At 35.2% G+C, this 15,189-nt stretch overlaps 1 protein-coding gene across 2 annotated transcripts in view; it reads right to left on the reverse strand.

The window, feature by feature from the left end:
- Positions 1-15,189, reverse strand: part of NUP37 (nucleoporin 37) — a 41,077-nt gene that overhangs the window by 25,704 nt on the left and 184 nt on the right. For both annotated transcript variants that reach the window (XM_060023892.1, XM_060023891.1), the window contains exons 2-5: positions 13,854-14,069; positions 4,897-5,021; positions 3,352-3,424; positions 1,098-1,192 (exon numbers count right to left, since the gene is read on the reverse strand). In XM_060023892.1, coding sequence (XP_059879875.1) covers positions 1,098-1,192; positions 3,352-3,424; positions 4,897-5,021; positions 13,854-14,009 — 449 coding nt within the window. In that variant the 5' untranslated portion in view covers positions 14,010-14,069. The remainder of the gene's footprint in view (positions 1-1,097; positions 1,193-3,351; positions 3,425-4,896; positions 5,022-13,853; positions 14,070-15,189) is intronic.

Consider the following 15,189-nt stretch of genomic DNA (forward strand, 5'->3'; position numbering starts at 1 on the left):
TGTTAGAGAATTAAAACGTCATTATTTCTTACTAGTTATCTAATTTAAGTTTTACATTAAAAATGGCCCCACTTACTTTTCCGTCTCTATACAAACAGCTTTTTTTAACACTTGGGACCCTACAATCTTAATGTCATGTAAATCTTTCATGTCCTTGACATGAAAATTTTATAAAAAATAATGGCCTATGACTCTATAACTTTAAAAAGATGAGCTATTGAGAAGATTAAAATTTAAAAAGAAGCTAGTGGCTTTACTTCCGATGTGAAAGGACACATATTTAGTAGCTTTATATGTATACAAGTATTTACCAATACTAACGATTTTGTCATACCTTTATCAAACATTAAAGCTATGCAAAATAGCAGAGCAGCGTTTTTTTTTTTTTTTTGGTGGTTCTTTTTGCTCACAGTACTGTCAAAGCAAATGAAGCAATTGGCACTCCTCTAATGACTGCTTCACTCCTGACTCTTCAGCTTATTTCCACCTCCTACTCTTGCTCTTCATCTCGTTCTTTACTTGTGATATTCTCCAGCTTTAGGCACTATTAAAACGTTATGACCACCTCATCTGTTCCAAACTAGGGGGTGAGGTGGAAGAATGTGATATTGTAATGTATTGTATCTACAGAAAAACTTTATACAGAGACTTTTGAATTTGTCAAAACACTAAATTTCCAGCAAGTCTTGCTCTAGCAAATGAGATTCTCAGTTCATTATTAAACACTAACTTATCAGATAGGATCTATGAAATAACTTCACAATATAGCAAATGCCTTTTATTATCCTATTGATTGTGTCCACTGTTTGATCTAATATATATTTAGATTTCATAAATGTGCAAATCTAAAATAAGAGGCAGCGGGGCACCCATGAATCAGCAAGGGAAGTTTCAAGTAAATGGGATGAGAACTCAACTCACTGGTTTTGAAACTCATGTTGGTGTCATACTTACATTTTAAATAAAGTATGCTTCTTTTATAACATTTTGTGGAATATATATAGAAGTTTACATTTTCTCTAATTTTTGAAGTGTAATTCTCATTAAAATAAGATGAAAATTCAAAAATTTGGCTGTAACTTATATAAGCAACATACCTGCAGGTATGATCATCACTCACACTTGCAATTTCTTGGCCTTCTTTGGGATCAAATACCAAACCATTAATGAAATCTGTATGGCCCTCTAAAACCTGACGTAAGGGGAAAAGTTAGTAAGAACACAGGAAAATAACCTACAATATTCCTACCTAATATTTTTACTTCATTGCTTTCACTGCATGCTTCTCTTTTCTATAAATATTTCTTAAGCAATCTGCTATTTTTAAAACATGATTTATACACCCACCTTTCTAGAAGGTTTATCTTGGAAAGAAGCTGATCATTCAACACACTGTTATTAGCTTGATCTTTCTTTTCTAGTATGCATTTCTTACAAAAACAGAGACTTTTTTTTTTTAAACTGTACCTGTCCTCATATCACCTCATTTCTCACTTATTACATAAAGGTTAAATAAAAGTTAAATTTAGAAGAACTTTCTAGGGGCTCTGAAATAGAGTCCCCTTCGATTTTTTACCTTATACCTGCTGCTCTGTACACTGGCTGCTCCCTAATAAATACATAGCATGGACTTCACCTTCTACTGTCTTCATTCACTTGCTCAATGTGACTGCCAGCACTGGAGACAGCTAGTATTATAAGCCCATTATCACAACAACCCAGCAATTCTCTTCTGGCCACAGAAGAAATAAATGGGAAGTTATAAGGTAGAGGACTATGCAAGCAGGCAGGTCCAATCAGTCTAAATCTTTACAACTGAAATTCTGAACAGGTCTGTCAGATATCAGATATTTAAATATTTTAATGGATATTGTTCTTGCTTCCTATTTTCCTTCCAAACACTTGAATTTGATCTCAGTTGTAAGATTAATAAAGTGGTTCTATTTGGTACTATTTACTATTTGGAAATATGTAATTAGGAAAAAAAAGGATTTGATTCAAACATTCCTGTGTAAGTTTAACAAACCCAGGTCCTCCAAATCATTCTTCAGAGCTTATGTCACAGTCTACAAGCCAAATCAAATTAACATTAAATATTTAATGTCTATTATAACTAACAATAATTGTTAGTAACTATTGACTTTTGATGAGTCAAAGTTTTATGTGCCATTTGTACAGTCACTGATACAGCTTTAAATTAATATATACATTGCACTGTATTATGGTAAAGTTGTATATAGCCCATTGTATATAGTTTAGAGCATAACTTTTACTGTTTTCTAAATGATTGGAAAGGTTTATAGTTTATCTTTGTTTTATAACATTATTCATAGTTTTGATTTACTAGAAAGTCAAGAAGGCAACACTGTTCTTATAAAAAACATGATTCAGTTTCAGTCCAAACTGAGAGGTATTTATTTAATGAATCCCCCCCCCACTTTATTAAGACATATAACACTGTGTAAGTCTAAGGTATACACATGATGATTTGATATACATATATATTGTGAAATGATTACCATAATAGGATTAGTGAAATGACTCCCACAATAGGGTTAGTTAATACCTCTATCACCTCATAAAATTACCATTTTTGTTTTGTGGTGAGAACATTTAAGATTTACTCTCTTAGCCACTTTCAAGTATATAATACAGTATTGTTTACTATACTCATCATGATGTACAGTAGATCCCCAGAACTTATTCCACTTATAACTGGAAGTCTGTACCCTTCAATCATCATCTCCCCATTTCCCACACTCCCCAGGCCCTGACAACCACCATTCTATTCAGTTTCTATGAATTCAGCTTTAAAAAAAATTCCTCCTATAAGTGAGATCACATAGTATTTGTCTTTGTCTGACTTATGAGGCAGAAGCTATGATCATACCCATTTTATAAGTAAGGAAATGAGCACAAAGAGATTGGGAATTTGACCAAAGTCACACTATTACTAAAGTGGTAGAGCTGGGCTTCAAAGCCAGGTGGCCTGGCTCCTGTGTCTGTGCTTTTAGCCACTTTGTAGTCCTGCCTCTCACTATGCCGTACTGTGTTTGTTCCCTTAAGTTCAACTCTTACTCTATGTGTGTTCATGTCTATTATACTGAATTTCTAATTCTCCCTCATTTGCTGTGTCTACCTAATATTTTAATAAGTGATATCAGATTTATAATCTGCAGTCCTTACTATGATCCTAGTTACTTACTGCAGCCTAAAATAGAGTAAATGAGATTCTAAACTACATAAAGGTAACCATAAAGTCATTTTAAATTGGGATAAATCCAATCAAAAAAGCAAAAATAATAAATGTGTTTTAAAATAAAGATTTACAAATTATACTTGTCAACATACCTTGTATTCATTTTTATCTTGAAGGTCTGAAGTAAATAATCTAATTTTCTTATCAGCAGCAGAAGTGCAAAATCTGGAAGTAAGAAAATGAAAACAAACCCATTTTTAGCCTAAGTGAAAGTTCTCCCCACCAAAGCTGTTTTCATAACTCATAATCATGTTTTTGTTTGGGCAGAAAGGGGATGCTGTGGCTCTGTTGTAAAAAGTGTTATTACAACTATTTCTCAAAGTTGGCATTTAAATATCTTTGGAAAACAGACAAAAATTAGTATATTGGATTTGTCTCTTCAATAAGAAACATGCAGAATTTTATTATAAATCACCACATGAATTTAACATTTAACTTTTTCTTAAAGGCAGAAAAGGATGGGCATCTTTATTTAGCTAGGTCAATATTAGATATTATACTTAATAATTTTAGATATTAAAAATAGTTATACATCTTAGTCTTTGCCTTCTTCAGTTATCCATAAGCCTTCTTACTTTAAGATATATTAAATTCAATAAATTAGACAGAAGATGATAAACTTTTTATACCTATAAAAGCTGATATACTTCTATCTATTAAAAGCTGGAGTATTATTCACACTGACCGTAACATTTAAGGTACTGTTTAGAAGTACACCAATGTATGTTACATTAAAAAACAAAATCTAATCAATAAACAACTATTTTTAAACTAGTTTGCCTTCAATCCTAAAATTTTTAGATTCTCAGCATGTCAGATTATGGCTGAGGAAGAAATAGAAGTTATATTTATATATTGGAAAACAAAGTTTATTTCCAATTGTCTTCAGATAAATGGGTATCATATGGATCTAAATTTCTCAAGTTCTGACTGCATTAAAGTTAACCATTTTTTCTCAACTAATACATTTAGTTTAATTAATTAATTAACTAATTTTATTTATTTATTTTTTTGGCCAAGCCGCGTGGTGTACGGGATCTTAGTTCTCTGACCGGGGATCAAACCCGTGCCCGCTGCAGTGGAAACGCGGAGTCTTAACCACCGGACTGCATTGGAAGTCCCCTATGTTTATTTAATTTAAATAAAGTTTAAATAAATTATAGAAGGCTCCTAATCTATAGACCTGGATATGTTGGTAGATCTCTGCTACCATGCCTTTTCAATGATTAGTTAAGAGCCATTGGATGAAATAGATCAAAGCCAGCAGGGAAATGCCTTCTCTTGTCCAAGGCTTTCTTGGAGGTGAAATTAAAAGTTGTAGGGAAATAAAGTACAAATTGACCCTTGAACAACGTGAGTTTGAACTCCACAGGTCTACTTATATGTGGATATTTTTCGATAGTAAATACTACAGTGCTACACAGTCTGTGGTTGGTTGAATCCTCAGATGTGGAGGAACCTCGGAGAGGGAGTGCTGTTTATAAATTATACTCAGGTTATAACCACCCCCTGCTGCGTTGTTCAGGTGTCAACTGTAGCTCTTCTCCCCACAACTGGGACTATGCTGTTGTAAAGTATTTATAACCAGAGCTGAAATTTTCTAATCTTTTGCCTTTCCTTGACAATGTTAAACTTACTTGATTACTGGAGGCAATGAATCAAGTCTAGTCTCTGGGCTCCAAGCTATGCCATCAACCCTGACTCCATGGTGAAATGTTCGTAGTGTTTTATACTGAATTCCTTCAATGTCTGCTTCTTCTTCCTAAGCATACACAGTAAATGTTTTAATAAGTTATGAGAACAAACAATATAAAACTGTGTATTTCATTATAATGAAGAATTTATCAGGGGGCCATGAATATTCTTTTGAGAAGTTCAAAAGCAGATCAGATATTAAGATGTAACTGGTTTACTGAACAACAACAAAAATATCTGAAGCTGTCTAAGCCTCACAAAATAACTCTCTATGGTAACTAAGAACAAACAATATACTTGTTATACTTTATCTTACTTAGGAGACAATTTATTCTTAATAGTAAATACATTTCACAGCAAGCACAATGAAAATGGAATGCTCTAAGAAACAGAATATTCTAGGTAAATGAATTACCAGGCATGGATTATCAAGTGATAATATAAAAAATATATACTGAACATATTACGTACAAGACACTTTGTGCCGTATGATGCTTCAAAGTCATTATAATGCGTATCAATAATTTTCACATAGTATTATACATGGCATGATACATGTGTGGGATGTTACAAACTATTCATCCATACTATATACTATTACACTCTATGAACAGTGAATATGCAATTAATGAACTGATTAGTCTTCTGGATATTTGATTCTGGGTAAGATGTTTAATAAAGTCAGCTTATCTCCTTGGCTTAGTACTACTAAAATGATTTCAGTTTATTTTCATGACAAGATGAGGAAAAAAATGAATTTTAAAAAGTCATTTCTGTCTGGCAATATGGACAATAACCAGAAAAGCTTTCTGATACAAAAATAATGCAAAAATCCAAATCCAGAGAAGCAACTGAGCACCAAGGCATAAAGCTATCTTAAGGATATCTGCCCACATCCAATAACTAACAGCTTCAGTTTGTAGGGGATGGAAGACAAAACTTAGTGCCTGAACAAAGAGGGATGCAGATCAGAGACCTCTGCATAGATCCAGGACCTTTAAAGGGGAAGTAGGGGATGAAAACCCCCAAAACCAAAAGTGCCAGGCAAAATACGTACCATGGGTGAAGACCAAGAAAGAGAAAAAGTCACTTGTGAGAAATCTCGACCACTGGCTGGCCCTAACATGAGTTTGGGGCTGGAATTCACATTAACTATGTGCTCCAGAAAAATGACAATTTATTTAAAAATGTCCATATGTTGACAGTGGCCCCAAGCGCTTGACAAAGGCAAATTCTCTTTGGGTGAACTTCCTCTACACAGGTCTCATAAAGTTCTGACAGATACAGTTTAATCAAATATGATCTTACCTGCACGTACTACTACATATGAAAACAAAGTACCACAAACACAAACAGAAGAATCAACCTGGAGACATCAGATTAAAAAATTAGATACAGGGACTTCCCTGCTAGTCCAGTGGTTTAAGAATCCGCCTCCAACGCAGGGGACACGGGTTCAATCCCTGGCTGGGGAACTAATACCCCATATGCCATGAGACAACTAAGCCTGCGCGCCACAACGACTGAGCCTACACGCTCTGGAGCCCAAGTGCCACAATTAGAGAGCCTGTGTGCGCCGCAACTACTGAGCCCGTGCACCACAAGTAGAGAGAAGCCCACACACTGCAACGAAGAGGCCCCACGCTGCAACGAAAGATCCCGAGTGCCGCAACTAAGACCTGACACAGCCATAAATAAATAAATAAATAAATAAATTAGATACAAAAAAGATGTATTTTTAAGGATCTAGAGGAGGTAATCAAAAAATATGAGTAAGCAACAAGAGATTACCCAAAATGACCAGACAGATTTTAAAAGGAGCTAAATAAAAACGTCTAGATAAAAATACCATAATGAGAAAAAAAAAATCAATGCTTAGAGGAGCTAGAAGGCAGATTTGAAAAAATTATTCAGAATGCAGCTAAGAGAAGACAAAAAAAAATGTTAAGAGGAATTCAGTGAGAAGTTCTACCATAGATCTTATTAGGGTTGTAGAAGAAACGAGTAGAGGGAATGGGGGAAGAGTCAATATTTGAAGAGATAATGGCAAAAGATTCATCATACTTGATCAAAGGTACCAATATGTTTATTTAGAAAGAATAATAAATCCTAGGCAGCTTAAAAAAAAATCTGCAGTTAGACACAACATAGTAAAACTTCAGAATACACAAACTCTCATGATATATACATATGTGTGTGTATATATAGGTGTGTGCATATATGTGAGGGGGAGAGGGAGAGGGGGAGGGAGGGAGGGTGGGAGGGAGAGAGAAGGGAACAGAGTGAGAGAGGTATCTTAGAAATAGCAGCCAGAAAGAAAAGACAGGTTTCCTATAAAAGAGGAATAATTAGAACAACCATTGACTTCTTAGCAGAAACAAATGCAGGCAGACAGTGGAATATCTTCAAAATGAGAGGAAAAACGGTTGAACTGTAGCCACAACAAAACTGTTTCTCAAGAATGAAGCTGTTTTAAAGATATTTTCATAAAAACCAAAACCAAGAGTTGGTATCAGTGAAGTCTCACTAAAGCATCTCCAAAAGCAGAGGCTGACAAACTATGGCTAAGGGGCCAAATCTGGTCTATGGTCTGGTTTGGTATGGCCCACAAGCTGAGAATCATTTTTATATTTTTAAAGAGTTGTAAAGAACAAAGAATAATTTGCAACAGACACCTTAAATGGCCTGGCAAAGTTTAAAATAGTTACTACCTGGCCCTTCACAGAAAAAGTTTAAACTTTTTCTTGTAGTAAAGGATGTGCTTTTAGGTGAAGAAAAATGACCCCAGAAGGCAGGCCTGAGATGTAAGGAACAGTGAGTAAAAAAATCAAAGGCAAACATGCAGGTAAATCTAAACAAATACTAGTCACATAAACAATACTGAATTTGTGGGGTAAAATGAAAAGAAAAATGATAGAGAACTAAAATATAACAATAAGTCGTTAGGGGTGACAGTTCAAGTGTCAAAAGTCCTTGCTTTGTTCATGAAGAAGTTAAAGATATTAATTTTAACACTAATTAAGGTTGCATATTAAAATATCTATGGTAACCATTAAAAGAAGAGAAACAACACGTAAAACTTCCCAACTATCAGGGAGAAAAAAGATGAAAGGAGGGGGTAACAAAACTCAAACAGAAGACACAAGAATATGCATATTGGCAATGTTTTCAATAGTAAAATACTATGCGATAGAGGAAAAGATTAATTGTGGTATGTTCATATTACAAAACACCATACTACAATGAAGATATATGAATTTTGACATAGAGGAATCTAACAAACATACTGTCAATAACAAACAGTAGAAGAACATAATACAGAATAATTTCACTGATATAAAGTTTAAAACCTGAAAAACAATATGCTGATTTGCAATACCTACACATGGTAACTGAAGAAAAACAAAATTTCAGACACGGTTACCTGTTCGGGCTGAGAAGAAAAGGTGGTAAGGAAAGAAAACCCAGGGGGCTTCAAAGGAATTGCTAATGTTCCCTTTCTTAAGCTAGGTAGTAGGTATACAGGGATCTATTATTATTATTCTAAGCTTAAAATATAGCAATTTTAAAAATAATCATTGTTTTGTTATTTAAATCAAAACCCTAAATGGGTCTTGAGACAAAAGCACAATTTTTCATGACAAATTTGCCCAAGGAATCTTTTGTGTTGACTACAATTATTCTTCATAAAAGTTTCTAAGATTATAAAATAGGATTAGGGAAAAAATCCAGAGCAGGTGAAACTTGATATTTAATTGAATACATATGTCTATACAGATAGAAATTATGTGAAGGACTGTTCTAAGAATTCCATTCATCCTGAATCTAAATCCAAAGTTTTATAATGTGTACTTTAATTGAATCCTAGTGGATGTGTTGATTTTTCCAGGATAGCCTTTGCAATCCCAGCAGTCATCTCACAAATATATTACATATATCTTTCTCTATGTGATTCAGATACCCCTTGAAAATTACTTTAAATTCCAGGTGAGCTTAACAGAAAAAATTTTTCCATAAATGAAAAAAGGAAACAGAAATGCATTTATTAAGGAAAGAAAAACTGTCAAATTTTATTACTTCATAATTCGTCTGTATAATAACTGTATAGCTAACAGCCAGACATCCCAAGGCAGCAATCACTAAGTAATTTAAAAGTAAGGTTAGGAGCCTAATCATATCTGACTTCATAGTTTGGGTTACATATATTTTTCCACACTTGACAAATCAATCTTCTAAAAATGAAGTTTTTACCATCAAAACACACATTATTTTGCTACTGTAACAACAGTATTGATAATTAGGTCCTGTAATTTGTTATCGAAGGTATATATGAAGTTATCGGGTGGTCGTGGGGATAAAGAAATCCCAGGGACTGTACAGCCTGAGTTTTATGTACTACCAGTGAAACCTTTTTTTCCTGGCAGCAATGTCTGCCATTGAGCCAACTAAAAGGCCAGGGTGTGTGTGCGGTATAGGCAGAGATTAATGCTATTTTGGGTTTAGTCTGGGGTGTAGGCAGTATTGTATAGGCAGGAAATTAAGATACCTTGGAAAACTTGCTATAATACAAATCCTCACACAAGTCTCCAGTGTATTTGAGGTTGGGGCAACGCCAGGCTGGTGAAAGGGCTACTCTAAGGGCTTGAAATTGGCAGGCCCCACCGCTACACCCATCTAAGGCCAGATGCAGAATTTTAGTTGGATGAGACTGTAAAATTTACCTCGTCTACTTCTTTCATCTAATGCTTAAACCTCTAGTAGACCATTTTAAAAAAGTTTGCACAAACCTTCTCTAAACATTTTCAAGTGAGAGGGAACTAGCTATTTTGGGGGGGAGCTTATTCAATTTGGGTGGTAGTTCTAATTATTCGAAGAGTTCTCGTTAACATTAAATGAAAACCTGTTTCCATGTAAATTCTATTCATTGCTCCAAATTCTGCTCTCTGGAACCATCAGTGAGGTAGTCTAATTCAGTGACGGCAAATATCTGGCCACAGCTGATCTCCCCTAGGCGAACACACTCAAAGAAGCAGTTTCAGCATCAGTCTTAAAGCATTATAAGCAACAACTCCACTCAATAGAGCTGACAAATAACATAAAAAACAGTTACCATTCTGAGTCTAATCCCTCTTTCACATGACAGTTTTAAACTTTTTAACACCACTCTGAAATTTGTCTTCACATACATTATCTCCTTTGAATCATAATACACTGCTAAGTACTGAAGTAAACACTAAATATTACTGTCAATTTACAGAGGAGGATATGGAGTTGTTCTGTCCAGTATGGCAGCCACAGTCACATGGGGCTATTAAGCACTTGAAATGTGGTTAGTTCAAGCTGAGACATGTACACTTTATAAAGTGCAAAATCCACACCAGATTTCAAAGATGTAGTATAAAAGGAATATAGAAGTATCTCATTAGTAATTTTTACATTGTTCCACATAAAATATTTTGGATATGCTGGGTAAAAAATATATTAATAAAATTAATTTCATCTACTTTTTACATTTCAAAATGTGGTTACTACATTTAAATTTATATTTGTGGCTCACACTGTGTTTCTGTTGGACAGCACTGAATTAACTTCCTCTGGCAGTTTAATCATCGCACTGATTCATGGTGAACAGCCAGGTGACTAAAAACTGTAAGTCATAACTCTCCCTTCTAGCTCTAGCAGTCTATCATTTTAAGACTTTATATTCATCTTTATTAAATTTTAGCTTGGTCAACTTTTGGCCCATTAATCCAATCTATTAAAGAATATTTGGATTCTGAGCAGAGTCTGGCATACAACAGGTGTTCAATAAAAATTTGTTAAATGAAGTCTGTCATCCAAAGCATTAGGTATCCTTTTCGACTTCATGTTCTATATAAATTCAATGTGCTTGCCTAAGTCAAGTGTTCTCATCCAAGTCCCAGAAGAGGTTGCCATTTATTACTGATGACCTCTTGAACAGACTTAGAAACTTTCATGCTCCCTCTGCCCTTTACTTTTATAGCAGTTATCCTGTTGCATTGCTTTACACTTAAACATCTCCTTGAGGACAGGGTCCTTGCTTTTTTAAAGTATGTATCACCAGTTCCCAGCACCTGATCTGCACTCAATGAGTATTTAACAAATTCAAGACACCAATCAATAGTACTATCATTTGGCTCAAATTTCCAACATATTCAAAAGAACACCACGAGATTCTGAAAAATGCTTTGTTGAAATTCACATTTACTACATCAGCAGTGTATTCCTAACAGTCTTAGAATGAGGATTGCCTTTCTGACAGGAATGTGGAAATCTTTCAACTTTAGTTTTTTCTCAAGATAAGAAATTCAGTGCTACAGAACTTGAAGGTCCTAACATGAGAGAATAGGAACAGTGTTTAAACAGTTCTTAATTGGACAAAAAATAACTTCAAAAGAAGCAATCTGAATCCCCAATGGCAAATTACTGAAACTCAATTCTCCTCAGAACTGTTTGAACTACAGCTTCAACCTATCTGAATAGCAGCATAGAAGGAAAAGAACAGGGGTATAAAAATGAGAGCTAGATCTTGTTTTTTCAGTTATTAGTCAGATAAATCCCTGAACTTCTTTGAAGTAGAATGGAAATTCCATGAGGACAGGGACAGTTGTTTAACTGTATCTCCAGTACATGGCACAGAACATAATTTGTGTTCACTACTTGTTAAATTAATAAAAAACCAGTTCTTTCCTTAGGTTATTTGGGGTAAGACCCATATTGCCAGCTCCACAGGTCTGAGGATCAACAAGGAAAATGCATATGACCACAAACCATAACAGAGCAATACAAATGTTTTTACTAATTTTTTTTCTCATTTTGTCATTTTCCCTCTGCCACCCATCACCTCTGCCTTTTCTTTTTTCCTTATTTCTTCTGCCTTTTTGACTTTCTCCCTCAACATTTTTTTAGCTGAACATAAACTAGAGCTAAAGCATATTTTTTCAGTACTTTTGAACACAATTCTATGTTTACTGCTATTAATTTTAAAAGTAATGAAGCAAAATATCAATTTTATCTGTAGGGGGCTGCCTTCTTCTTTTGTAGGTTAGTAGCCTGTATTAGAAAAATGGTTTCCCTTCAGTCTTTTTCAAGACTGTGTTACATTATTTCTGTTAATCATGTGACTTTTTATGATCCTAACCTGATAGTCCAGCTGAAATTAGGCCAAGGACCATATTTAGCCTAAAAGCTAGAAATTCCTACCCCAACCCTAGGAGACAACATGGGATAACATAAGAGCTTTTGTATTCTACTCAGACACCAACAAACTGAAGCTTTTAATTCATACTTTCTCCTTAGGATAAATATACACACAGTCTAATTATGTATAACCTAATACATTTATTGCACTGTAAAATGATAAACTGCATTTATGATGTCAAAATACTGTAAGATACCAAACTGCCTCCTCAGTAAAAGAGGAAATAATATTTACAACGTTTATAATATCACTTTGGTGTAAAGTTTAAATCTTGAAAATTGGTCACTGTCAAATTACCTCATTGATTAACCTCAATTTTGGAAATAGTGTTCCATGAATAACATTCTAATAAACAAAGGATTAACCAGAGATTCCTGAGGGTTGACCTCTCATTGTTCAAAGTCTCTCTTACATGTAGAACTGGCTTTCTTGTGAGAAAAGATGGTGTGCACCACACCATCAAATATGGGGCTGTGCCTGAGTGTCACCAATGACCAAATCAATGACAGCTAAAACATACATATGTATTAAATCTGTCAGATGCCTTCCAGGAACTGTACATGCTAACTCATGACATTCTCACAAAACCCTATTAAGTGCAGTTGACCCTTGAACAACATGAGTTTGAACTGTGTGAATCCACTTATATGCAGATTTTTTTCAAGACATACATACTATAGGATTATATGATCAGCTGTTGGTTGAATCCACATATGAGGAACCAGGGTACTATAGTTACACCTGGATTTTGACCGCACCTATTGGCACCCTTCACCTCTGCATTGTTCAAGGGTCAAGTGTATTATCTTCCTCATTTTTATAGAAGCTAGGTTAAGTACCTGTTCAAGGCCATATAGCTATTGAGGTAAAGCCAGGAAGGAGTAAAAACCTAGCCATTTTGGCTCCAGAGTTCACTGTCTTAATGACTATGTTAAACTGACTGTTCAATGAGTATGATCTCACACTTTGTATACTCTAGATGTATAAAAAGTATGACAGCATATTAATAGGAAAGCTGAATATCATCATAGCTATAAAATCTCCTGGAGGATCGTTTTTTAAGCTCTCAATACTAGCTTGTTTCCTATGTTAAACTGGAATGTATCAACAGAAAAGCTGGATTTAGTAATTAATCAGATCTCATCGAATTGATATTTTTCCCTGTACATATGTTCAGTTAATCATAAACTTCAATTACCAGAATATTCCATTTCTAATCACGAGGCACAAGAGAAGTCTTATATACATAGGCTTTCCCCTGAACAACAGCAGGAGTTAGGGCGATGACCCTCCTTGCAGTCAAAAATCCTATTATAACTTGCACTAGGCGCTCCCTGTGGGCAGCTCCTTGGCATCTGCAGATTCAACTAACTTAAGATCCTATAGTATCCTAATATTTACTACTGAAAAAAGTCCACGTATAAGTGAACCATGCAGTTCAAACCCGTGTTGTTCAAGGGTCAACTACATTCTTTTTAACTACTTATTTAATGTTTGCACAAATATCAGGTATATATTATTGGGAATGTCTTTCTCAGTAGTTCTTCACATCATTTTTTTTTAAACATTCAAACTCAATATACTTTTAAAGTTTAGCCGAAGTTTACCAAAGTTTGTATAAGTTTTCTTATCAGTGAAATATTTTCACTGTCATTCACTGCAGTTTTGTACACTAACCTGAAATGTACATGTGCCAATGACCACGAAATTATTGCCACCATATGCAATTAGGTTTCCTGAATCCCCACTCTCAAAGGGATTGAATTCTACCACATGCACATAATCTTCGCAATCCACAGTGTAGGCAGCATTTCTTGTGGCATCTTGCTTCATCCTGTATGGCAAAACTTGTGCAGTTGTAAAAATAGCCTTCTATCGGACAAGGTCACGAAACTGTGGATTACAGCACAGGAACAGTTAGATAGAAACCGTCAGAGGATTACTTTACACAATTAATCAAAATAAGGATGTGACTTCCAGCAGATCAAAAAAAAATTACTTATTCATATACTTTGTGAATGATACTTGCAGAATAAGTCACCACAAAATTCTGCTTAGTTTAAAAGATACAGTGAGTACTTAAAGATGGAATCACATTAATAGTAAATATATTCATAAAAAATTAATGATAGCTAACATTCATGGAGCACTATTTGCAGGTGCCACGTTAAGTATTTTACTGACATTATCACATCTAATACTTGCACAAGCCTAAGAGGGAGGTGCTCTGATCCCCATTTTACAGATGAAGAAATCGAGACTTTAGATGGTTAACTAGCTTTCCAAGCTCATAACAGGAGCCAGAATTTGAGACCTTCCTAAGTGTTGGACACCAGTACCAGAGAAGAAAAACAGACTCCTGCCTTGAAGGAGCTCACAATCCAGGGTTATTTGTGATTCAGTGTGAAAAGTGCTTTACTATAAGCAGATACAAAATATACGATCTGGAGGAAGGAGTGCCAACATGGGATACAAAAATAATATTCATAAAGCCAGGCACAAAACTTCATGGGCTGGTGGGCATTCTAGAAGTAGCATTCCCAGATGAGACTTATGGATTCTAAAGAGGTCAGTTTTTTTTTGTCCTTGTTGTTTTGTTTTTTTTAATTGGACGGTAGTTGTCCTGAAAACATCTGGGCTCCATAACAAACACATCAAACACCTGATGAGTATTTACTGAGAATCATATGAGATGAGCTGCACCTCGGGGAATCTGTAAACTAGAAACCTTAAGGGGACTGAAAATTGTTAAGGGTGACCAACAGGTAAGATATCAGTGTGGGAAGTGCAAAAGATTCCAGATCCGGAAACTCGGTCCCTAATTGCTCATTAAAGTAGTGCCCAGTCTAATTACAGTCTCAGGGTCTCACTGTATAAGGCGGGCTGGACTTGCCCTCCTAAAACTGCTAAGACAGAGGAGGGAGGGAACAAGAGAAGTCCCGGCAGAGCCCCGACGCCTGTCAAGTCCCGCGAGACCCCGCTACCACCTCCCGGAGCCCGAGGTCGGAGGGAA

This window comes from Delphinus delphis, chromosome 11, assembly GCF_949987515.2.
Source record: "Delphinus delphis chromosome 11, mDelDel1.2, whole genome shotgun sequence".
Taxonomy (NCBI): Eukaryota; Metazoa; Chordata; class Mammalia; order Artiodactyla; family Delphinidae; genus Delphinus; species Delphinus delphis.